Source organism: Temnothorax nylanderi, unplaced genomic scaffold, assembly GCF_030848795.1.
Source record: "Temnothorax nylanderi isolate EJ_2023f unplaced genomic scaffold, tnyl_v1.0 TNYL_tig0025_pilon, whole genome shotgun sequence".
In the NCBI taxonomy this organism is placed as follows: domain Eukaryota; kingdom Metazoa; phylum Arthropoda; class Insecta; order Hymenoptera; family Formicidae; genus Temnothorax; species Temnothorax nylanderi.
In genome coordinates this window covers 151,114-178,202 of record NW_027249087.1, presented here as the reverse complement: position 1 = coordinate 178,202, position 27,089 = coordinate 151,114, and the positions used below count along the sequence as shown (strand labels likewise).

The following is a 27,089-nucleotide window of genomic DNA, read 5'->3' as shown; positions in this document are numbered from 1 at the left end:
GCGGTAAAAAATGCGAAAATACTTCCCGATACTATCTCTCGCTCTTGAGAGACGGAGAGCGCTTACAAGATGTAGGTGAAGGTCCTGAGTGTCCGTCCACGTCGAGAGTTAGCACCACCACGACGATCCCTACTTAAATTGACCAGCCGGCCGAGCAACCGGGTTACTTTGGCGTGCACCGTCTAACAGTCGACATCTTACTCATTTCGGACCTGGTGACCGTGCGTTAAAATTTGCCGTCATATCTTCAACGTTCGCGAATAAATCCATTTTCCAAACCGGCTCACCAAGTGGAATCAAAATAGTGCGACGCCCACCGGCCAAAAGTCTCAATCGGCTAGATGACTTCGACTTGAAAGAACTCAATTAAGCAACAATTGAAGCTCCCTTCAAGAAAGGCGAAGAAAGAAGAGGAACAGAGCGATCATCGCGGAAGGAGGAAACTGGAAACAGCAATATCAAGTATTAATTATTAGTTTGCTAATAAGTGGACAGTTACTAATTAGAAAAACTTTTCGTAACACATAAATTATGTGCAACTCTGAATGAACGCGATGACGAAATTAAAGGAAACAGATTTTCAGACATATGGAAATAATTAAATGAGAATGCAAGGACATTTTAGAACAAGTTTGTCTTCTGTAATAAATTAATCGAGAAGAAATAGTATCATTTAAGTGCGGATTGAACTTCGTATACGGGGTGGAAAGGAAAACATCTGAAGGGAGAGAAAGCGTACATTTAAAAGCAAAAGACCGGATCTATGAAGTTGATGGTTTAATCGAAAGATCGAATTACGGCTTGTGTAAGGCGCAATTTAGAGCTTCTTCTCGCGAATGGAGAATTAACTCTCGTTATATCCGTTGCAGAAGTGTTCGGCGAGCGCGAGTGGTAAAAGTGGATCAATGTAACCCGTCCATCAAGTTCGCGAGATAATATTCTCACGATATAGTGCTGTCTCTCCCGTCGGCAGTAAAAGAGACCTTTCGCAGTAACGTTAAACAGAGTATAACTCGTTAAACAATAATAACGCTTTAAATGACGTACAACCGTGTAACAGACGCAAAAACTGAAAATTTTCAAGGCAATTGGCAATTAAATCTGCATTGGAAATCATCACTCAGCAAACTAAGCAAATTGCGCATAATTTACTTACTGTAAAAAAAAATCTCGTCAATGCCACGAGATCGCAACACCGTTCTCTCATAGTGATGCTTTTGGATAGAAACGCGATATCGCGTTTATGCTATTGCGGCATTTGCGCTTTAGGTGTCGTGATAGGATAGAAAGTCGGATTCGAGCGCTCGGTGAATATAGCACGTCGCGAAACGCGCGTGTTCTCGTTGTGTGCGCAGCGGTGAGGCCCCTTCGTTCACTTACTTCCTCCCGATGTCTCACTTTCGTTTCGCGAATCGCTTTTAACCATCGCACACTCGCGGGGAATTATAATTGTCGCCGGCTAATAGCTTCCGGATGCGCTCAAGGATCCCTAAATTGTAAAAAAAAAAGTAAAAGTCTTTACATTTTTTAGAAGGAATACTTCTGTTAGCATTCCTATCGATTCAAAAGTTAACAAAGGCTCCTCTGTCTCTTTCTGCGAGATGTATTATATAAGAAATTTAACTAACCGGAAGTTAGTTAAACATCTTATATAATATACAGCCTATATGCACCATACAAGCTGAATAATAAAATAAGAAAATTTCTTCTCGGTGCAATTGATTTTAAAGTTGTGTGTGTGTTAAAATGATGCATTTGCTTCAAAATCACTTTGATTATGCAACAGTTGATATTATTGAAAGCTTATTGTGTGGGTACAATTTAAATTATTTTTCTTACTCGTTTCTACAATATAGAAAAGTTATTGAAGAATTTGAAATAAATCTTCTTTTGTTCATATTTTTTTGTACTGAGAGTTATACATGGCAAAATTTTCAGTAATAATTATACAGGGTGTATCCTAATAAGTGGGACGCACTTCAACAGTGGATAGGAGACAGTGCTCAATATCTCCTGAATATTTCCCGACTTTGTTGATTTCACACATTCCATTGATTGAGCTTACTCACTTCAGTTCGTTCTCTTGCTAGAAGCACTTAATAATTCACTTAATAGAATGTATACAATCAACAAGGTTGAGAAATATTCTGGAGATATTGAGCATTGTTTATAAATACAAACCAAATATGACCATTTCGAGCACTTCTCCTATGAAGGTAAACAACTGTAAATTACTGGAGCACAAAAACGGCTATAACTCGGAAACAACGTCAAATAGGACATATGTTTATATGAACTTTTTTCATTTTTTGTGTCTCTTATTGACTGCTGAAGTGCGTCCCACTTATTAGGATACACCTCTGTATTAAATATATTGTTTACGGGATTTAATTCATTCGTGGCGCGTAAAACACGTACATGTATTTTATCAGAATACACTAGAGAGAAGAGAAAATATTATCATTTTAAATAAATCATGTTAAACGTAATGCTTTACATATCCTTGTTATGATGATTAACATAATTCTTTGTCTGACTACACGTCGTAATATCTGGATGCGCTACGCGACGCTTTCTCTTTATGCTCCATATCATATAAGCTGCTAGCGACCCGGAATAATTTTACCATGATTCCTATTTCGATTTTCTCATCTTTTATTCATTATTTTTTTATCGTTTATATGACAAACGTTATTTTTTGTTGTATATTAATTCAATATTACAAATTATGTAAAAATATTTAATATTTATAAAAATCGGTATACTAATTTCGCAAAAAAAAAAGCAAATTTTAAGTTATGATAATACGTGTGTGTTCGTATGTGATGCTCTTTTTCTATTTGATATTCGATCAAATATTCTAATATCAACTATTATAGATCAAGCTTTAGATCTTCGATTTAATCAACTAGCTCGATCGATTTATTATACATTTTCGTGAATTAAAATATATACATGCTAGTTTTCGAGATGTAGAGAGTGCCGGGATAATGTTATTCAGTCGAGACGTGAGAGCCATCCAGTTGGGTTATCAAGTTCTAATTCCAATTATTTTTCAGACGATGGTGATAGAAGGACAGCAGAAGAAATATGACGAGTATAAGACTACTCTGGATGCAGACGCGTTGGAAACGGCCAGGCTGGAGTTACGCGAGGATGACAACACGAGGGAACAGGCGCTGGAGCAATTTCGCCATTGGATCGAGAAACATCCCGCGATCAAGAGGTGCAGGACCGACTCGTTGTTCCTGCTGAGATTTCTCAGGACGAAGAAGTTCAGCCTGCCGATGGCGCAGGAGATGCTGGAACGTTATCTCACCATTAGGCAACTCCATTCTCACTGGTTCCAGAAGCTCGACATCGATGACCCAGAAATCGCGGCTATCATCGATGACGGCTATGTGGTACCAATGCTGAAGCGAGATCAACACGGTCGAAAAGTGTTAATGTCGTGTGCAGGTATAACAATCCCAAGAGTATAAAAAAATGAAGATTAATTTAAGACGTGATTAAACGACGTTCGATTAAACTGTCTCTTGTTCATGCTAATCAGAGAGAATCATTCTTTTCTGCATTTAGCAAAGTCTTTAGGTAGCATTTGTCTACGATATTCATCGTTGATGTGAACACAGTAGTTTATTTTCATGTTTCCAATCGCTAGTATTTAATTCATTGTATTGTGAACCACTCGGCTCTGCCACAAAATTCTTAATTATTGGTGCTCGATATTATTATTATGGCCCACTATTTCTGTTCCTTAGTTTCAGGTAATTAGTCTCCATGCATATTATATGTATATTCACTCTACTTTATCTCTTCCGGTTTTAAGGGCGTTTCGACCCTAGCAAATACACATCGACGCACATGGCCCGGGTCCACAGCATATTGGTAGAGACCTTGATGGACGATGAGAAAAGTCAGGTCTACGGCTACACGTATCTCAATGATGAGGCGGGATTGACCATGAACCATTTCACCACATGGTCCTTCACGGACATGCGGAATATGGTGAGGTGCATACAGAACAGCATGCCAGCACGTCACAAGGAGACGCATCTCATCAATATTCCCAGCAGCGTGGCGAAGATCCTCGAATTCGGCGTCTCTCTACTGAACGACAAACTTAAGTCCCGCGTCTTGGTAAATATATCGCGAAGTGGCAAATTTCGTTATGATAAATACGGCTGCATGTAAATTTGCATGTCCGACAAATCGTTCGTGATGTTGGTAGATACACCGAAATATAGAGGAACTACATGCAGTGGTGGATCCGAAGATACTGCCAAAGGAATACGGCGGGGAAGTTCCGCTCTCGGAAATGATCGGTACGAGGATCTTCCTTTCACGTTCTTGAGTAGGTTTAAATAGTTTCGTTCCTTTAACGCGCTATCTCTCTTTCAGACGAATTTAAGAAGGAGCTGAAAAAGAAGAAAGATGAGCTCAAGGCCCTCGACGACATGTACATTGAAATATCACCGAAAGAATATCAAGAAGCTAATGAAGAATTTGGCGGAATATCCGGTTCGTTCCGAAAGTTAGAGGTCGACTAAGAGCAATCTATCTCTACTATGATCTTACAAAATACAATCTTACACTGCTGGCACCTCACTTAAACAGTTATTTCTATATTATGTGATTACACGTCGTATTAACAATTGTTTTACCAAAAAGAAATATATTATTGTAACATAAGAATCGTGAGCACGTTAAACGCAATGTGTGAGCGATTTATAAACGCATAAACAATCTTAGTTAATTGATTTTGACTAGTTATTCTTAGCTGTTTCTCTCTAGATTCTGTTTGTAGTATAAACCATTGAAAAAAATCAATTTAATTAATTATGGATAACATTAAGTAATGTTGTGGTACAATCAGGCCGGTATACGAAACAAAAGAATTTACTTTGATATTGATATAATAATACCTCGAAGTGTGTGAATAGTACCCGTTATTTTGTACATAAGTTTTCTCTGTAACAGTTAGGATTCTGATGTAACGTATACGAGTTGATGCTCGTTCCGCCGGTGGTATCAAGTTACCTATGACCTATAAGTCATTACCTTGACTACTTTAAGATAAATTGTGGCTTGACACGCTCTTAAGGATACTTTAAATGATCTTTAATTTACGCCAGATTTCAGAATGGAAATTTAACGCGTTTGCATTTATAATTGCTTATCCTGCATGTATGTTCTGATTCTTCAGGTTTTCTCAATTTTAATAACAGGATTGTAGATCGTCTAAAGTGGAATTTTTATCGTTCCTCGCCTTTGCGCAATAAGACGTGTTACGAAACACGCATTCGCGAACCCGTCGTTATAATGAACAAGTTTTATATATTCGAAGTAGAAGACAAAGTTGTTAAGAAAATATATAAAGAGTTGAATGTGAAATTAGTAACTCATAAATGTTTGTTATATAACATTTGTTACGTGTGTTATAGTACAGGTATCCCCCGCTTCTTGAAAGTTTGCTTTACGCAACTTCGTTTTTACGAAAGACCTACATCAGTATCCGTTTTCGCCAACTGAAAGAAGTCCGAAGAGAGAATTTTTTTTACAAAAAAAGTTTACCCTATAAATTAACGACAATTATTTTTTCACTTTATGCCATTTCAGCTTACAAAAGATTTCATAGGAACGCTCTATTTTCGGATTGCGGGGGAAACCTGTATTGTCATGTTCAGTGAATGACGGAACTCTGCAGCTTTATAAAAGATTTTCCCGTGAATTCATAAAGCGTAATTACATATAATAATTATCTAGATATGTTTAGTTTATATAATGATAATTTACTTTATATAATGATAATCGTGTTGTGAATTGCTGCTTGAATCGCTTTTGCGTAATCTCGCGTGTATTTAACATGCAAAATGTGACTATGTAATTTTGATTTATTTTTCTAACATGTAGATTGATGATGTTTACGGAAGATAGACACTTGTGCCGAGTTTTTGATGAATACGCAAGCTTGAATATATGTTACATGTTTAATGTTCATTAGCTTGAAGGGAGAATAACGATATGTGATAAGAATAACAGTTTTATAAGCAATTTTGTCTATTTATACCAATATTGCCTAAATAAAAAAATATATATTTTATCTATGACTATCAAGAAAGGGTATTCTCCAGATAAGAGGTCTGAAATCTATAATTTATTTAATAACAACGTAAAGTATATTGATTTTTCTTCTAAGTCTCATAAACTAACAAATGTTTATCTAGTGAAGAAAAATCAAAGAAATAAAGAAGAAATAAAGCGCACTCGCATTTTATTGAGGATGTATCAATATATAGCCATCGTAATACGAAGTCAAATTTGGCGAGTCACGTTCGCCTTATAGTCAAACACCTCAATTGGTCACAAATGCGTAAGAGACTTTTTAAAACTTCAATAATAGAGAATTGTTTATAATATAAGTGAACTACACGCTCTTCCTTGTATATACACATATTTATTGAGCCTCGTTATCAACGTTTATTATTTGTTTTAAAAACTCTGTGCTTGCTGGCGCTGTAGTGTAAAGACTTCCTGAAATTGAGAAGAAACGCCGCAATGTAAATCAGATATTATAAATGTCTTCGTATAAACAGATATTCGTATCTTGATTGTCGCAGATTGTTATCAATCGCGTACACATTACGTATGGTCATACACAGTCGTATACGCACCAATAAAATTTTGTAGACTATTATCAGACACAATAATTCTGCAATTATTTCTCTGTTGTACTTTAAATCCTACGCAGCGAAATCGTTCGTCGGTCTCATATAGATTGGCGCCCTTCCGTGGACTTAGGTAGGGTTGTCCACTAAAGGGATTAATAAAGTCTGCCCAGTAACCGATCATTTTGAGCTTTGTACATATGTCGGAGGCTGCTAGAACAAACTAATGATCTAATAATGTAAAAATGTTAAAATATGTTTCCTCTGAGTATATATATTTAGATTTATGATACATATTTACTATACATTTAGACTTACAAACAAGTTATCGTACAATTACTTACATATTTGGCAAGTTTCTCTGTTTCCGCTTCTTTACGCCATTTCATCGACTTGATATTTGCCTTTTGACTAATAGTTATAATAGTGAGGTGTGACATAGTCACGTCTAAGCATCCCGGGAATAGTTCCTCTATGCTTTTTCGCAGAAGAATAGGACATTCTTGCGCCACGCAGTCCAACGTCGGCCGTATTGCTTTCCAATTTTCTACATCATTTTGATACCTATCTTTATTGTTCAAGGGTTCCATAAACTCTTCATCGTCGTATAACTTGACGAATTGAGTCTTAATTTGGGCAGTGGTTGTGGCATCTAACCAAGCGGGTCCTACGCTCCCAGGAAGATAGAATCTAAAGCCTCTTGGCGTTAACAACTCCCAGTTGGAATTGACCCCCAAAACGCTGTTGTCAATATCTGCTTTTTTACAACATATTCAATAAATAATAAACGTAACTTAAGAAACGTACTTTCGATGGCTTGTAATAAAATTAAAAATTCAATCAAAGCGCTTTTACAGGTTTTGCAGTAGGTGTAAGACCTAGTTATAAGTCTGTCTTTTGCAGCTACTGTTACACTTTTTACATTTCAAAAGAAATAGGCGTATAATTAGATGTTGGGCAGAAAAAAGAGTAAAGATGAAATGAACAGTTAACCTACACACAAAGAACAAACTCTACAACAAGTAATGACAGCGAGAGGTTATGATCCAATAAATTAAGCTAGATATTTATTGTCACGCTTAACAATCGTCACGTACAAATAAACCCAGTATTTTTTAACTTTATTTCCTAAAATCCATATCTAATCATAATTAAAATCAACTTTACAGAATGTACAATGCGTACAGCTTTTCCAGTTTGAGACAATTATGAGTTAAAATTGATTCGATTGACAAGCGATTTTTAAGGATCTCGGATAAAAGTACAGAATTCCTGTAGAGCTCGCGGCTCCGTGATGTCGCGCTTTTTCACCGATAACACGACGAAGGTCGGCGAGGTTACTCACCGTCCAGGGTGTCGCCGTTGGACTTGACGATCTTGTAGGAACTCGTGCTCCTGTCGCTGCGACGCGAATAGAGAGCCCTCGGGATGAGATTGAACAGCAACGAGACGCCGTGCCTCCTGCTGTGTTTTACGCAGAGCATCTGGAAGTTAGCGTTTCGCAGGTTAACATTCGCGAATCGATCGGGGAAGCGCGGAGCGCGAACCGCCACCACCACCTTCCGCTCGGGCGAGCAGCATTCGTTACCGTTACGAGCAGCAGTACATCGTTTGGGAATAAAACGCGATTTACGTGGGGGGGGGGGGGGGATTTGGATTCCTCGCACGCTCGGTCACGAGAAGGAAAATATGTGTATCACCTATATATCTGTATTCTTTATTTGTAACATATCGCTTGTTGACGTGTTGCCCGTCACGCGGCAGATGCTGCCACCTGCCGACCGTCTGCAACGAAACCTTCGATTATTACTTGCGATTCATCGAGCAAAAATTCGGCGCGCTCTGTGCTCCTTTTCACGAATTAAAAAATCAGAGATAAAGTGCGTAAAATCGACACGTCGCGGCGTCGTTCGCATCGATTGAAAATCGGATCTGCCGTCTCTGCCCGTCGTTTCCCGTATTATCTTGTATTATCGTCCCGGATGGTTACGAACGCTCGATCTATCAACGCGGGCGAATATATTCAGGATCGGGATAAAGTAACTGCGATATCAGTTGCTTTCCACTTACATCAAAACTCAGATAATTCTCACTTGTGACACGTCATAACTCAGTTAAATGCACGTTCTTTTTGCATGCTGGCAAGTGAGATTCAACTGAGTTTTTATCCACAATCGAGACCATGTGCTTTAATGAATCTAATAAACTCACATTAAAAGTGAGGCTATGTGAGCTATGCGATAGCTTTGTCACCAAAATAAGCAGGTAAATACAAAATGACATATCTTACCTGAGTATAAAATACTCACATAACTGAGTGACTCAGATCACTTGAGTGTAAATGGAAAGCAACTATTATGTCGATAGTTTAATTCAATAGATATTATCTTTAATGAGAGAACCGATTTAAAAAAAAAAAGGATAATCGCGACCGATTATTCGCTACATCGACTATTTCCAATATTCGTAAAAACATAAAAAATTTTACACTCTTTTCATAATTCAGTACTTGTCGGTGCTTGTTGCTTCCGCCATTTTGACGCTTCGAGAATCGCGTCGACGCGGGTTCGATAGATTTTTGAACCGCGGACACCGCGGTCATAGTCGCGACAATTAAATGGCGGAGTGGTCAGCCGAGTCGTCGCGCGTCGGCCGGCGCGTTTTCCTCGCGATTTTTCTCGCATAAAAGCGAGTCCCGCGCGCGCGACAATAAGTCGTTCGTCGTAAAACGCGAGTGCAATCGCTATTGCACGTCGATATCGCGATATCCATTCCAGCTCGGGAAATGCGTCCTCGCGAGAGGATCGTATCCCGAGATTCCCGAGATTCGTCCTGCCGGCACGAAAGCGCGATGGCACGCGATCGCCGTTAGGTACGTATACGGCATCGTTTCATAATTAGTTCTCTCTGCGTTGCTATGTTATTTGCCTGCTAACGAAAGTACAACATTTCCGAATCGACGTTGATGAGGTTTACCTTGATTAATAATAGGGAGTTTTTGCAATACCGTCTCAGATATGGTAAACGTACATATCTGAATTATATATAGATACGTTCACCGTCTAAATTCACATTAGGGATTTCGTTATGGTAATCATGGCGTCGACGGTAATCGTAATAGGGCCAAAGCATATAAATATTTGCGTAGCGATATACGACAGTCGAATAATCGTAGTGTGGACGTAATAAGTAACGCACAAGCTTATTTGGCGTATTACTGACAGTCAGAATATACGCCAAATAAGCTTGTGCGTTACCGTCGTATATCGTTAGTCGCTACGCAATGTTATGTGCCTTGGCCCTAAACCTTATTATTCTTTCAAAAAATAACGTCGGACGTTATCTGAATAGCGTTACGGTGAACGATGTGCATGCGCAGTTTCGCCCTTCGACCGATAATGTGAATTTAGACGGTGAACGTATCTATAATATAATTCAAATACGTTTACCGTATCTGAAAGACGGTATTGCAAAAACCCTAATAACAAGCGGCACTAACCGTATAACGAAAATGAAAGCGAAGTGAAAAATGATGAGAAAAATTAATCCCATTAAATCCTTACGTGTGTAATTCTCTTGCTTATCTTCACATCTGGAAGCACGAATCTCAATATATATTTTCCTTTTTTCTCATATTACGTCAATTAAATGATATTTCTTGTAATTATTATAATTGGAGTCATATAGAAAATTTGTTTTTTTTTTCGTATGACTGAACCTGAGTTGATGCGCACAGAAAAAAAGACGTGTTAAATTGAAACTTGTACATCGAATTAACGCGTTCATTGTTTCGTATATATGCAACAATCTATAATTTTCTTATAAGAATTTCGATTTTTTATTTCAACTCTTTCTCTTGATTGAACTATATACAGTGACTTAAATTCATTCAAGCAAACTTTTCTTTATATGTTGCGTTTAACGCAATATAATCTCACTTCAAGATTTCCACATTGAAAGATATTTTCAAATTAAGAATATTTTTCTCTGTACATCATATCTGATCTGTTAGATCGATGTTACTTCTGGTTCTTAACCCTCGTAGAAAAACTTTTCATCACTTTGATTTTGTAATAAAATATTTAAAAGAATCGTATTATCTTTCACTGAGAATGAACGTAAAATTTATCCGCACCGTTTGAGCATATACATATTTCAAAAGATTTCCCTATATATAGAGTAAGATTAATAAGAATAGGAATAATAATTGATCCTCATAAATTATTCTACGTGGTCTAATTAAGTTCTGCTATAATCTATTCTACAGCTTAATGTTGAAAAGAAATCAATAAAAACGAAATGCACTTCCCGTTCGCGCTTTTGCTGTAAGGAAAGTTAAGGTGTCGGAGATCGGCTATCGAGGAGCCGGAAAGATCGATACTGTAACCAGCACCGCGGGTGCACGGAACGCTCTCGGATTATTAGGCAAAAATTCTTTATTGATTATACTTTACAGTTACATTCTTTACTGGGTCGTGATAATCTGAAAAAGTTTGGTATCTCGTGAAATAAAACGCCATGCGCGGGAACTAGATGTATATATATATAATATATATTATGCGGCATTATAATAAGTTGGGTTTTCTCTTCCTCTTGAATTATACGGCAAATACATTCGTTCTTAGTAAAATGACAAAATTCACATAAATACGTCACGTTACACGCTATACGGGAGACGTAGCTCGTGTATGTACTTTGCGTTTCTGTGTGTGTATGTGTGTGTATATATATATATATATATATGTATGTGTATGTGTCTATATATGTATATATAAAGATCTAATACACGGGATAAAAACATCGTAAGAAACTAACACGTCGAATTATTCCTCGTCAATGGAATCACGTGGACGTTCTCCACTTGGTGTCCAAAAATTGAACTTTTTTTTCGCATTTTCCCCTCAAATATTCGCAATAGCGGAGCACCCGTCGGAATCATTTTCTCGTCCCCATTTTTTCTCTCTCTCTGTTTCTGTCGTCGAACGAACAATCGCCCCTTTATGCAGTTTTCTAAGCACGTGCGTTCTTCGCAGGTTTAAAATTCGATCCGTCGGTTCGACGTCAGTGACGAAAAAAGGACGACTGGTCGCAACGGAGCTTCCGGATGCGTCGACGATTCGTGGACATTTCGACCGGATACATACGAGATGAAATTACGGTAAGTTGTATAGAAACGTTTATACCTAAAACGCACGTGGCGTATACGCATGGCAAAACAGAAGGTTCGTCCAAAAAAAAAAACGGAAATTTTAACGCAAGAGGAATAATTGCTGTAAACTCCAACAGCTAAAAGATTTCTTATGTTAATAGAAATTTTAACGAGAATGATAAATGTAGCTTTTAACACGTACATAAAATTTCTCTTAGTTAGGAGAAGCACTTTTTTGTAAGTAAATCTTATAATTGGTTTGATAAAAAATATATTATAAGTATCAGCTTTTCGTGAAGAAGAGAAAAACAGATTAAAGAGTTTTAACGTAATATATGGGAGTATATAATATTTTTGGATATAACAATATTTCTTGTAAAATTCGATAACTTTAACAAAACTGTCCTTCTTTATTTATCACGTGTGTGTGTGTGTGTGTTTTACTTACTACTTTTGATTTTCTCCATGAAAATTTCTTTTATATATTACATATATTAATTATACACTGCGTGTTAAACGTTGAACATTAAACGGGGTATTTCGTGTTACTTGAACATCTATTAATTCGCGCTCGCAATTTCCCACGACGTTTATTCGCACGATATCATAACTTGGTCGGGAGGTTCGGCGTTCTTATAATTCGCTTTATATCGCTCGAAATGTTTTCTCACGTACTTATCATTAATACGACAAGGCAATATGTCCACGAATCGTTCCCAAAAGTGAATCACGAGAAGGACGGGACGGCACGTCGATGGTACTTTATCGATCCCGAAAACTTTCTGGAACGGAATATAGTCCCTTGTAGTCGCACGCCTAAGAGCCGTCTTAAGACAGCGTTTTCCAAAGCCCGGCATTTCGCTACCGTGCGGCAAAAGCCAGGTAATTCTCGAGCAACGATCGCCATGTTTGGTCGAATGGAATAAGTACTATGGCAAATATTTGCATAAATTATTTTACGAAAAGAGGGAATGGAATTCCTTCTTGTGGAAAAATTCATGGAAAATCCGTAGAAAATTCACGAACGTTTTTTCTTTGCGTGTGTATGTGTGTATATATATGTATATGTAAGGAATGGCGCTGGAGCTTTGAAAACCGTTGCCTTAAGAGAAAAATAACGGAATACGTCGTATTCCCATTTGATCGGTGTATTACATTAGTTAATCGCTATTTAAATCACTATGTGGTGTCGGGACAATTGGTACAAGTACGATTACATTACATGGAAAGAGACAAGAAAATTCTCGGCCGAACCCCGGGGCCGATGTCGCGTTACTCTTTTTTTCATCTTTTTTTCTTTTCTTTTTTATACCTCTTACATGGTACAGGTACAGATATATAACATCGATTTGTGAAATCGCCTAATCGCTAGGCTATGGTCCGCAATATATTCGTCAGTGCGCCGGTACGCGCGAATACCGCCTCATTCTGTCGTGTCCTGTATTAGCATACGGCGTACCTGGCAATCAGCGTTTCCTAAACCTAAATCTATGTAATAGATAATTCGTGCACGCGCGCGAGACCCTTGCGTCTTCAATCGTCCTCTGCCGGCTGCGATTTTATCTCGGACTCTGGCGGAAACACGATCGCGCAAATTTCTATCGACGAAAATTCTTGCCGATTATATATGTATGTCACGCGAGAACGAAAGCGACGTTAATTATACGTTTGCTTACCGGCAATTGCAAATAATTGTACATACGGTTAAAACACCTATTGATATTTTCATTCATTACGGATAATTACAGTATTTATCCTAATACGATTATGCACACACAATGGGTAGTTCTTTATTATCATCCAGATTAATGAGAGTTTACATGGCGTACCGCAAAATACGGTTCGTGGCTGAAAATTTTGCGATTGACATTAATTGATGAAGCGCAAAATATACATAAGCACGGAAAAGTATTCAGCTGTACATACCAAAATTTCAAATGTACCAAAATATATCAATCAATAGTTAATGCAATCGCAGATCAGTGCATTGCGATCTATTTAATTTTTTAAATTACCGCGATACTTTTATAAAATTTAAATCATGAAATAATTTAAATAACAGAAGTAAAAATAACTATGAGATATTATATAAAATATATAACAGAGTTGCAGTCTACATAAGTCAAATCATCTTATTATACATTGAAGAGAAAATTTTTATATTCTGGAATTTTTTACTGCATTAAAATTATCGAGTGGTTATTATATTTCCTTCAAAGGTGCTTATTTGACAATATCATTCTCGTATATGTATTATTAAGCCACACAATAAACACTCGACAGTTTTTGCAAGCATTAGAAGAGTTATTTTAGATTTACATAATTAAATGATTCATTTTCTGCAAAATCACAAAGAAAATCAGAAGAGGAGAACGGAGGGATATTTGCGCTCGATTGATAAATTATCATTATCTCTAAGTTAAGTAATTATTGTCCGAAATAAAGAAGCGCCCGGAATGACGTCGAGATGCAAGGGCCATCGTATGGCAATTGTGTTTTTTTTTTTTATCGTCGTACCTCTCGATGCGCGGCACTTTGCCGGGATATCCTCTGGTGGGAGTCGATAAAAGGGATGTATCGACTGTATCGAGCATACACGATGCTCGTGCACAATTTCGCTGGAACGTGATCGTCCGCGTTGCGATCGTCCTCGTTAAAATCGTGCGCTAGATGGACGGAAAATCGTCATTTGCAATTACCTCGTCAGGTCTGCCTCGTTTCCCAAACGCATCGTTATCTCCTAAACGTCTATTGCCAATATACTGAAATTATTTCACACATGCGCTCACCCATTAATTGCAATGACATTAGCAATATTGATTATCTTGACATCATGTCTTTCACGCTTAATTAGAATAAAAAACCTTTCTCCTTTTATTTATAGTATGCAAATATATAAAATCCTGTAATCTCTTGACGTTGTTTTTTATGACATATTTTAAATTCAAGTAATTTCAACAAAATCTGTAATTTAAAAATGGAATAACAAATAGAGGAACAAACCGTGACATTTTATAATAGAATTCTCGCAAACTTTCGAATTTTTATTTTTATTTCTTATCTTGTTTGTGTTGTATTTTAGTTGGAAATAGTACAGATACGAATATCAATTCTTTTAGCTATATAGCATTACTCTTACCTTAAAGCTGATCTATATACAATAAAATTCTATCTTTCTTTGTGTTTATGTGTAAAATAAATTCACAAAAATTATAGATTTTATATTTAAATTATATAGAATAGACGAATTTATAAAAATTAGATATTATGGAACTCTTGAAACAAGGAAACTTTAATGAGAAAATTTTAATGATTTTGCTACATGTTGGCTTCAAAAAAGTGATATTAGGAACAAAAAGGGTTAAAACACATAAGTGGCGTCATTATTTATGACTGGAGGATAACGAGCGGTGAAGAAACGAGGGTTGGTGGCGATGAAACCTCCCGATATTTGTATCCCCCACGGGCGAGCGTTCTTTACGAGGTTAAGTGCTGTTCCTTATTTATAATTCACAAGGCAATCGCATCTCTTATAAAATTTCCATTACGCTCCCTGGTGTTTAAATCTCCATTCGAATTTGCGGAATACTGATTGAAAATAATGAAAATTGCTTTTCGAGATGGCACATTTTGATACGTACACTCTACATGTCCATTGTTCAGCGTTATTGTTCAACGTATTCAATTGAAACGGTACGGGTACTGAATCGATACGGGTTTCCAAAGACGGACTCCGATTTAGACAAAAGAAAATACACGGGTTTGGGTCCCGTGAACTTTGCGGCCATTTTCGTCTCTGCGCTAATACAAAATATACAAAGGAAGAAGTATAGGATAATTAAATAATTTTGTATAATTAAATATATACATCTATAAATCTAAACAGATAAAAAATTTTATTTTACGAAGAATCCATATTTTGTTCTCATTAAATCCAATGACTTTATGTTTAATAAAATAATGTGGTAAAAAGAGCTGGTAATAACATGGTAAAAAGAGCTATTTGCTTCGTTATATTTCATATTTAACTTTTGAATTCTACCGTAGTTGAATGTAGATTCGGTAATTTTATATTTATCTAGTTTACAAACTCTCGTATATGTACTCGCTGTTTTTCCACTTTTTTTTTAAGCCCGTTGATTGTTTTCTCGGAGTGATTCAGGCCGCTTTTTCATCATGAAAATACCGTTAATGCTATTTCCTCGACATATTTTATCGTGCATCTCGCGCGATAGTGATAAAACAAAGATTGACGTTACACGCATGCGGGCATGTTGACACGACGAATATCGCGATGATGCATCACTGATTTCGAAATTATTACATAACGATTATTACCGGTCATTTAACGACAACGATCACGCGGGGAAACTTTTTTTTTTTTAGCGATTACGGCGGTGAATCGACCATCTTAAATCCCAGCGAGTGCCCAAGGTAGACGCTTAACAATCAGTCGTATTCATTTTGGACATGTTAATCGATTAATCGCTTAATTCGTTTAGTACATGCTCTATTTATGTACTTATAAAGCCCCGCGCAAAAATCGGCGCATAAAGCTCTCACAATTGCGCATTTTCTCACAAAAGTGATATTATTTTCTTCGGCGGTTTTTTTAAACGGAGAATTATTCCATCTCCTTAATCCAAGAGTATCGGAAAAAAACATGTGTTCAAGGACTTCTTAGCACCTATTAATCAATCTTCAATGCGCACAAGTCAGAAATTATTTTAGAAAATTCTTAACTCCTCGCTCTCGCTGTGCGAATACACATATGTTTTAGCTTATCGTAAACTAATTAAAAAACAAAATTCGCATCATTTAAAAATTTTTTCTCGTATATAGTCGTATTGAGAAGGACTAACTGTCGAAATCACATATTCAGTAATACGCAGGTATACGCAATCCATGTTTCATTCCGAAGCACTCATACTTAATATCACGATAGATTAATCGCCATTGATAGAGTCAGAGTCAAGCGATACGCATTCACCGAATTTTACTTGTTAAATCGTTTCGGCACTTCTCTCATATATGCTCTTTAATTATCTCCTTTATCACCCCGATCCCTTTCTCCTTTTTCCCCGTTTAATCAACGAAACACCGTCCCGCAAATTCGAACGTTATATTATTATTGCTTCACATATTTTCTGCAACAACGCGAACATTAACAAACGTTAAATAGCCACAAGATTGCCTTCGATAATTTCCAAGTATCCCGTCATTCGTGTCTCGTTTAAACATATGCTTTTAGTATAAATGTATGAGTTCGGCGGCAAAAACGGTCGTCGTTCGAAGCTACCTTAAGTAATGCCGACACTAATTAGTAATCTAGTATGACAGTAATTGCGACTGGCATTTCTGATCGCAAGTTGTCGATAGTTTCGTCTGGCGGGACAACACCGTACCGATGCTTTGATCCTCATGTGCAATCGCGGATGCTATGCGAAATACCGCAAATCCGCGCTTTGAAATCTATTCCGACAAGTCTTCCCCAACGCTTTTCGAGTTATCTCGCTCTACATTGATTGACTTCGTAGCCATAGAAATTCCGTTATATCGAATTGCGACGATTTAAGAATTGAAATTGATATTTATCCGTTGATTGTTCTAAGCGTCAAAGAATTCAAATTCGTATCGCGTTATTCCTTTCGTGGACATATGTATATCGTAACAAATTCTCGCTGCATTTGCCTCGCAGTTATCACATAAACAAGCTACGCAGAAAGAAGATAAATAAAAATAGAAATTCATGCAAGTCGCGAACAAAACGCTTTGCGTATAATCGCATGTACTTCCAACTTGATCGAGTAATTTTAAATGCAAATAGCGGCGAACGCGAGCTATTCTCGAGCCGAGGAAAACTTTCTTTCGTACTTTCGTACTTTCGTTTTCTCAGGCTGGAGATCGCTATTTATCGTTCGTCTGTCGTGAAAAAGCACGATAAATCGCGAGTTACGCGCATAGACTCGGCTATGCAAATGGAATATAAAGCAACTGACGTAAATAAACGCGAACAGACATCAAGATAACGCGACGTAGCGTAGGAAGAAAGTGTGTTTGTGTGTGTGTATGTATATCTATACATATGTATACATATATAGCATTATAAAAATAAATATCGCGTGCGCCTTTCCTGTGCGCGGGGCTTCGAATTAATAAGGTATACATGCTACTTGATCCACTCACCGTCTCCTAATACAAAGCGACAATATCCCAATAGCAAACGGCAATCAATAGTTACGGGCAATGTGCCGCGGTTCTTCTCTCTTCGCTGCTCTGAGAGAGAGAGAGAGAGATAGCTATAGAGATATAGAGATATAGAGAGATAGAAAGATAGAGAGAGAGAGAGAGAGGGGGGGGAGGGGGAGAGAAGAGAGAGAGAGGGGGGGAGGGGGAGAGAGAGAGAGAGAGAGAGAGAGAGAGAGAGAGAGAGAGAGAGAGAGAGAGAGAGAGAGAGAGAGAGAGAGAGAGAGAGAGAGAGAGAGAGAGAGAGAGAGAGAGAGAGAGAGAGAGAGAGAGAGAGAGAGAGAGAGAGAGAGAGAGAGAGAGAGAGAGAGAGAGAGAGAGAGAGAGAGAGAGAGAGAGGAGAGAGAGAGAGAGAGAGAGAGAGAGAGAGAGAGAGAGAGAGAGAGAGAGAGAGAGAGAGAGAGAGAAGTGACTAAATCGACAATCGGAGTTTGCTAACGAGCTATCGTGTATCAATCGTAATTAGTACGCACGCTACACGTAAGCATATAAATACGTCGCGGAAATTGAAACCGGTGTTACTTCGACGGGTAGTTTAGTTTCGCCGTGCTGCACACCCGCGGCAAAATGTATCTCGCATCGCGCTTGTCGCACTTCCGTCGTCGCGTAAACGTAGAGGTCATTCGGCTACAAATTGAAATTTATCGAGATGTTAAATCAAGAATCGCCGCTGGTACGTTGACGCTTGATTCTATGGAGATCGAGAAACGCGAGATTTCATCCGTAATCGAAAGGAATAAAAAAAAAATCGTGCCAGATGCGAAATAAAGCTATCGCGAATTTTTCGCGCGTGCATAACTTGCGACTTGCATATCAATCTTGCAAGGGCATACGTTTGAATTCGCTGTAAGTCCTTCAGTCAATTAGAATTCTATCGGAATACACCACGGAAAGAAATGAATTAATGTCAGTTGTATCGCTTCTTATAACGCTCCAATTCAAATCCAGCATTCGTAAGAACTTCTTGTCATTTCATTCCTGTTGGTATGGCTAACAAGCGTTTTATTCGTCGTTCACTTCTCTACGTCTCGGCGAAAGGATACTGACGTTAAGGGATTAAGGTCAGCGTGCGATTGAACAAGCAACGTGCAACGTCGGTCGGAGTGTGAAATTCTCGTATTTGCATTTTTTAAACGAGGGAGGCAAGAGGAATATGAAGCGTAAAATGCGAACGAGCAAAGTTTAAAAGATTTACCGTACAGTCTTTTATAGCCATAATAATATACAAAACACATTTCGCGCATACTCAGAGCAATGTAATATTTCAAGTGCGTGCATTTGACATAAATACATATTTGGCTCCCAAAATACAAAATAATATTCCTTTATTTCATACCGCATCAAATTGCTCAATTTGTATTTTGGTCCATATTTTTAACAGCCTCCTGCGTTTGAAATATATTTTTACACGATATTTTTATTTGTTCTACTAACACTCGCGATAAATATTTTTTCAGTGGCGTTATTTGCGTTCTTTTTTTGCCAACAAAAAATGTTATTATCGGAAAAAGAAAATAGGTATCAAACGACGTTGCACAACGCAACAGTAAACGCTCACTAATGATTCCGTCGGAATGAGTCTCCAAGAAATTGCGATAACGATTACACGCAATTTATAGCATACAATTACGATAACGATTACAAGCTAAAAAGATTCCATTATCGAAACAAAGCTGACCTCCGTGACTAACTAGACGAAAGACGATATGGGAAACCGACGTATTCGTGCGCCTGATGATACGAAGCCATCGATCGCCACTCGAATTCGCTTCGGTGTCGCGAACAATGGGCCGTCGATAGAAAACGAATATAAGCGTGCTATCGATTCCTTCGCTACTACGACGATTCTCGAGGAGGACCCGAGTGCGATATTACGAGCAGCAATATATTACGCTATTATGAACTGTGAGCGAGTCACGCGAGATAACGCGCTCGTATTAAATTATTAACCCGCCTTAAGCCCGTCGCCTTGGTGTATAGCATTACCGTGGCCGTTAAATTGCCGAGAAGCCGGGGCGCGATAGTGCTATCACGCCCCATCGCCGAAAGTTCGCGAACACCTTTTAACAAGAGGGCAATCCTTTTAACCGCGTCATTGGCTACAACTTTTATCATTATCCGACTCGTTTCTTCCGATATTATCGCCGTAACTGTTTGCGTTTCTGCACTACGGCGTAGCATGTTCGTCAGTACATTTTGACTGATAATCGATGGAAGACATGTCTATAAAAAAAAAAAAAAACACCACGTACTTTTACAATATTTTAAAACGGGTGGTGTCAAGAGAGCGTTGCCATTTATTAACATACGCACCGAACTATATATAAATTCCGTTCTCTTCGTTTTAGGTAAGTGATACTTGGACCATTTTTTTTCCTGCGAACCTGTCTCCCAATATTGACTCCTTAATATGCGTCGGAGAAACACACGCTTTGTATTCGGTTCACAATAACGCCGCAGAAGTTATGTACATAACACCACGAGCAAGAAAGTTATTCGCGAGTTTCGCGTGTCAAAAGTTACAAACGACCGTCTGCCATTCGGTGAGAGAACAAAGACGATCGACAAATTGGCCCCGAATTCCCCGTTGTCGCTGCAATGGCGACGTGAACAATGATTTTCTTTTCGGCCGTCGATCGAGCGCGACCGACTTTTATGCGTTCGCTCGGATACGGTCAAATACAATCGTTTCCGTAAAAATTGCTTCCGTAATAATACATTTCGAATACAAGAAACGTTTAAGTTTCGTGCTGGACGCGACAACAATGAAACGTCACGTTATCTTAAATATACATTATCAATCATTGACTTGACGCAATTTTATCGTTTATATCGCATCGGAAGTCTTTTGTGAGAAGTCCTTTACTTTCCAAAGCGACAGCTTCGCGACGGCTGGAACAAAAGTTCTAAACGTCTGAATTTCTCGCAACTGTTTCCCGCAAACGCACGTTCGATTCGCTTTTCCACGAATAAATACTTATATTTATTGATAATAATGATAATAAGCTTTCGATTTGATGAGATGCTGAAGGTAATTTAAAACTCCGTATTTTTATTTTTACTTCAGACGGAGGGAGGGAAGAAGGGAGGAGAGAAGAAGGAAGGGGGGAGAGAAAGAAAATTTAAATATTTTTTAAAGAAATCAATTTTTCAGTATTAAAAACTGTGTACGCGATTAAATATCCGAGGAGGTATAATAAGTACATTAGCGAGCAAATACTGCAAATTAAATAAAAAATAAATTAGATTATAATATCAATAACAAATTCAATAATACATTAAAATAATTGATATTTATTTGGAAAAAAGGAATGGTCAAAGAAAGAAAAAAATTAATCGATAATAATCCTTATATCATGAATGTGTTTATAATTTGTTTTTTTTTTATTAAAACGAAACAATATTAGAGTCTTCTATTTAAAACGCCAAATCATTGGTTTACACAATTACACAATTTACTTTGTCATACGTTTCCAGTTACATGAATTAGTAGTTTGTTGCTCCTGAACTCCGCGACACGGAAATGCATATAATAATTTTCAGCGGTCGTACCTGTATTTAGTTACCGCAAAAGAAATGTCACCATTAGCGATATTAAACAGTATTATATTACGTCGCTGGAGAACAGCGACGTAATTAATTTAAAAGTTCTAGTAGAGAGAGAAATATATTGAAAGAATGTGTTCCGTATTATTGCTTTATATTTGTAACGTAAAAAAGAAACTTCGTAGAAGATAAGTAAGTACGGACAGTTGTAACACGTTTACTCAATTAAAGATACTAGAAATCCGCTGTTCCGTATCGTTTGTAATAACAATTCGAGTTATGTCTTACGGACAATCAAAATGGAAACTATATTTCTTTTTTATTTATTTTTACTTAGTATGGTTTATCGTTCGATTTATCTTCCGATAAATTTGAGAGATGAAGCAAATCCAATAACAATGATATCTTTCTCTTTTTCCACAATTGTTTGCTTTTCACGGATTATTTTGGGCAGAATTCTCGAGTTTTTTTTATTGTGCACGAATGTAGATGCGTACGCTTGTACGGAATCGAGAATTTCAAAAGAAAAGCAAAGAGAAAAACACAGGTGGAAGTAAAGAGAGATTTAAAGTAACGTATTGTAAATGAAAGAACCAAATATGGACGGACATATACACGTATGCATAGTGTGCTGCAGTCGCGAGATTATCAAATGTTGCGGAATGAATAATACAGTTGTGAACAGTTGCGAAAAAATTCCAACGCGAAAAAAATATTGCATGTCGCAGCGAACTATATATGTGTAACGCATGCAGCTCGATGCTTTGTAGGGCGCACCTTAGGGCATCTACGTATAATTTAGCTAATTGAAGTGGGCAACGAGACAGGCAGGCACGACGCCCGCGCCAGAGGATTTATACGCGGAATGCGGAAAGAATTAATACCTATATTATCTAGCAGAGTGTCTCGCGTATCCCGCATACGCGTCGCATATATTCGCCCGTAAATGTAGAAAAGTCAAGTTGAAAAAACGAACAGTATTCCGTTTTATTCGCGCTGGAACATTAGTATTATTGTGATGATGTGATATAATATCAAAATCTTTTTTTTTTTTATTACGCCTACAACCGTAACAGCTGTAACAGCAGTCACGGAATCTAATTCCTGGTTAATAAATTTAATATGAGATTACGTTATCTAAATTTCACTTTGCATCTTGTTTATCGAGACGCGCAAAAGACTGCAAGAGCTCAAAACGTTGCACGTGACATAAATTGGAAATACAGCATGGATATTCAGAAAAGAACAATTCCAAATTCACCAAAATATCCGTAGCCTGAAAAAATGTGCAACTTTAGACATAATCTGTGTATTATATCAGTGATTCAAAATTCAACGTCATTCATGCAAATTGTCACTTGTACGTACTCGGCGCGAGAATGGAACTCGTATTCGCGAGGCAAGTCCTCCGTCGGAGAGATTTCTCTCTTTTTTAATTTTTTTCGTTTACGAACGCGAGTTCAGCGTAGGTCGATCCTTTTCCGGTGTTAACGTTCCGCGCTGCGAGAATTTGCGACGTCATCCGATCGCCGGTATCGAGATCGTTAGGAAATTAATTGCTTGTCGCATGGGACGACCTTTTGCAGCGACGATTCGATTCGCCTGCTGGCGTCGTGTTATGTTGCGTTTCGCCGCTGGTATCAGAGCCCTTTAATTCAGGGAACGGGTAAAATCGCGGTGGTCGGGGGAGGCGACCCACTTATCTTTCACGACCTCGCGTATTTCACGACGCATACGTTACCTCGTTTAACTCTCCGACAGTTGCGCATTTTCGCATTTCGCGGCTGATCGTGTAACGAACCGAGAGACGATATACGATTTAAGTTCTTATCTAATGAGAATATAATGCTTAATTATACAAAGTAAATGTTTTCGGATGATGGAAATTGCTCGCGTTTGTTATTAATGTAAACATAAGGTATTCCCGTTCATCGTTAACCGGATACCTGCTTCGTAAAGATACACGACTGTCGGAAATTAAGGCTAAAAGGTTCTCGGATCATCGACTTATGCTATTCGTTGCATGTTGCATTTGATCTCATCCCTCGGATCGCTTTAATAACGATTTATTACGATCCCTTTAAATCATTCCGGATCTGCTTTTCTACTTAGAATCGCGTTCGTTCTACTTTACGCATGCTCGTTACTTTGACCCAAATATGACAATCAGAGATATGTTCAATTTTCCTTTAATGGCTGTCGGTTGTTAACCGCGATAAAGAAAACTTAAAGGTGCTTCGGCTTTTTAAATTAAATAAAATTGCTTGTAATAAATACAATGTAGGATTATACTAAAATAAATGATAACAAGATGATTATTAAGATTATGTTTTTAACAGACTTGAATAGAACGGAAATTTCGATATACTACCATGATACGCCACTAATTATCCTACCATATTGCTTTAATATAGTGATTATTAAAACCATAAATTTATGTTAATGGTTCTTATGCCATAAATTCTTAAATATCTCAACGCTCAACGCTCAAAGATAATTTAGAAATAATTTTGCGTAATAGAGATAGCAAGAATAAGATGTTTATTATATTTTCAACTCTAATATGCTACTAAATAGATTTAATTCGTATAATTAAATGTCTATGACCAAAAGGCTAAGAAATTTTACATGTATTTCATACAAAGACGAATTATACATATATATATATATATATATATATATATATATTATATATATATATGTGTATATAAATAGATTATCATAACGAATTAACATAGATTATCATATAGTCAGTCCAAAAAGTTTCTACTTTTCTAGAAATGAATTAAAATTACATCCGAGGTCTCAAATTTCCATTCTATCTCTTGTCTCTATCTTTTTTCCTGGTTTACTTAATGCAAATTTTATTTTTTCATCCAACATGTATATGATATTGAATTATTCGTCGAACGTTGAATCGTAATTTCTCGCGTAAAATTTATCAATAAAGATATTATCAATGAAAAAGATTTGAGAATCACTGCTTTAACGGATACTAGAAGAACCGCAACGGAAAGCTATCTCTCTGTCTGTATTGCTATCTATCGCGGAATCCGGTATATACGAGATTTTAGTCATAATTGCTGAGCGCAAGAAGGTCAACAAGCCATCCACTTGCTGAAGCACAGTTGAAGATCGTGCTTCGGTGCCCGCTTCGATTCGATGGAATTCGTACAAAATTGAAATGTAAAACATCGGTGTAAATGTAATCGCGCGCGCGTTTTGTCACTATGAGAAAACTGCAGAGAAATATGACGTACGTATAGGCGCGTGTATTTACGCTCCTCTACAACTATTCGTCGTTAGAACAGAGACCTTTCCTTCTCACGGAGCGTCTTTTTGTCGCTCGCATTTAGGCTGCGACAATGAAACTGTGGTCGAGCGGACGTGATGAAGATCGATGCGATTTTCCTTTTTCCTAACGGTCTCGGTTATGTACGATAACGAGTTCGCCTGTAGTAATCTACGCTGATTGCTGCCCTCGGTGTCGCGTTTCACTTTACTTCACAGGCATTTTATTTTACGACCTCTTCGGGCTCGCGAACGTATTCTTCGCGTTAACGACGCCTACGCTCTTCGTAAGATACGCGCTAACCCAATCCTCTGTGGCCTATATTTACGTTTTACGGTAATCACAAAAATTGTACACTCACCTCGGGATTAAAAACATTTTATCACTTACGGCCGGAGTTTATAGAAGCTATGAAAAGTCTCACCAACGATCAATCTCTCTAAAACATTTGATTAGGTCGCAAAAGAAACGCCAAATTAACGGATCCAGTTTTCACAGCGTATAAATTAGGAAGTAATTGAAAAATCAGTATTATAGAATAGGAAATAAACTAAGACTAGCTTAACCCTAAATTGGGACGTACTGTTAAAATTTTCAAAGTTGCGAGAGCGAAATAAAAAAATGATTTACGTAGTATTGATTAATCGGGCGCTGTGCGTGCTTCGTCGGAAATGTAAAAAAATAACCTCGTCCACAGAGAGCTAACAACGCACGACGTCGAGAAACGCGGCCGGAAAGGTCGCTACTTCATTACAAAGCGATACGCACGTGCCTCCTCTTCTTGAGAGTGTAGAGCGGTCGATACTCGGCCTCTTCTCCGACGAGAGTGTCGCCTCATTGACCCCCCCCCCCCCCGTATTTGAAGACGGCTCCCCGTATTTGAAGCGTAAGACGTTTCAATGGAAGCTGCGACTCCGCTGCTCCAGATCATTCTGAATCGAGATGATCGGTATCGATCGCCTCACGGTCCTCGGGTTTTACAGAACGTGCAGATTCTCGCAGCTCTTCGACTTGCTGTCGCGCGCCCAGACCTTGTCGAGCAAATTGCGCACCTTCAGGCTGGTGCTGGTCCGACTGCCGCGATACTTCTTAGGCGAGTTGTTCTCCGAGCACGAGCCCAGCGGCGACTTGCTGCGGTTCTTCCGCGATCTTTTCCGGAACATCTCTCTAGTCCTCTCGGGATTCTCCAGCTTCAGGCGTATCTGCGTGAGAAGGCCGACCAGCAACTCGTCGACGTTGTGATTAATTCCGACGGATGTCTCGATGAATTTGCAATCGTAAGACGTCGCCATGGATTTACCCTCTATAACGATAAAATCGATTAAACCCGAGATGGTATCGCGCGCCCCAAAAATCTTTCGTGAATGGGCACGCGATATACCGCGTAATTAGAAAATGCGGGATAGAATGTACGTCTAATACGACGAATAATTTATCTGAATTTTAAATTACATAAAACGATTCGGAGTCATTTTTCGACTCTTTTTCAATTTTCGAATAAATATAAAATAAATGATTTGAATATCAATGATAAATTAAATAGTAAATTCTATATTAAATTTTTTTCAGTACAGAATATTTTATTTATTATCTTCCGCGAATTATTTTTAACAATTCACTAAATATAAAATATTCATATATCATCGCGTCATTATCTCTGAACGATGACATATGACATAATCGCGATAAGTACCAAAACGTGATTATTCTCTAACTAAACGATTCTCGGATGATTAGAGATTGCACCTGATTCTAATCTTTCATCTATGCGATTAAGCACCTAATTCTCGTGAATAGCATTTCGTAAGTGTGTTGAGATGATAACTACTCATCGACGACATTTCGCACGGTTTATTCATTTCGAGCAGGATTTGTGATGATAGCAAATGAGAATTATTGTTTCGCGATATTCATGTGAGATAATTATTTATTTAACGCCCTTTATTAGAGATATATTCGAATATATCTCGTATAACGCCCTTTGAATTTTTCATCAATTTCAACGTAATTCTCTTGCCGAATTGAGAGAGTGCGGAATAATATACGAGTCGCCGGAAAGAGCGAGATTCGAGGTAACAGAAAATATAAGCGATACGTATATCGATCGTTTATTAACAATTGACTTGAAATGGAAGAAACGCAATATACACTGCCTATTTATTTTACAATGCTATTAAATCTTTCCCGG

General features: G+C 37.8%; 3 protein-coding genes and 1 long non-coding RNA gene across 13 annotated transcripts in view; 1 reads left to right on the top strand and 3 right to left on the bottom strand.

Annotated features, from left to right (window-relative positions):
* The first annotated feature begins 155 nt into the window (after positions 1-155).
* LOC139769845 (clavesin-1) lies at positions 156-6,535 on the top strand. 2 transcript variants are annotated; one of them, XM_071701291.1, is made up of 5 exons: positions 156-462; positions 3,060-3,459; positions 3,830-4,140; positions 4,232-4,325; positions 4,402-6,535. In XM_071701291.1, the coding sequence occupies exons 2-5, from the start codon at positions 3,063-3,065 to the stop codon at positions 4,548-4,550; spliced, it is 951 nt and encodes a 316-aa protein (XP_071557392.1). In that variant the 5' UTR covers positions 156-462; positions 3,060-3,062; the 3' UTR covers positions 4,551-6,535. The 2 variants fall into 2 exon arrangements, with proteins under 2 accessions (XP_071557392.1, XP_071557391.1); XM_071701290.1 differs by lacking the exon at positions 156-462 and adding an exon at positions 1,263-1,357.
* On the bottom strand, positions 6,438-8,337 carry LOC139769846 (cobalamin trafficking protein CblD). Its single transcript, XM_071701292.1, has 5 exons — positions 8,257-8,337; positions 8,014-8,152; positions 7,013-7,422; positions 6,675-6,891; positions 6,438-6,534 (listed from the first exon to the last, which is right to left on the bottom strand). The coding sequence occupies exons 2-5, from the start codon at positions 8,150-8,152 to the stop codon at positions 6,458-6,460; spliced, it is 843 nt and encodes a 280-aa protein (XP_071557393.1). The 5' UTR covers positions 8,257-8,337; the 3' UTR covers positions 6,438-6,457.
* A 2,749-nt stretch (positions 8,338-11,086) lies between these two features.
* Positions 11,087-24,270, bottom strand: LOC139769848 (uncharacterized). The gene is made up of 2 exons (XR_011717636.1): positions 19,400-24,270; positions 11,087-15,613 (listed from the first exon to the last, which is right to left on the bottom strand). It is a non-coding gene; the product is annotated as an uncharacterized lncRNA (long non-coding RNA).
* Positions 24,271-25,263: 993 nt separating this feature from the next.
* LOC139769840 (uncharacterized) overlaps positions 25,264-27,089 on the bottom strand; it is a 43,148-nt gene continuing 41,322 nt past the window's right edge. For all 9 annotated transcript variants that reach the window (XM_071701276.1, XM_071701271.1, XM_071701269.1 and 6 more), the window contains one exon: positions 25,264-26,204. In XM_071701276.1, the coding sequence (XP_071557377.1) occupies positions 25,879-26,204 (326 nt within the window). In that variant the 3' untranslated portion in view covers positions 25,264-25,878. The remainder of the gene's footprint in view (positions 26,205-27,089) is intronic.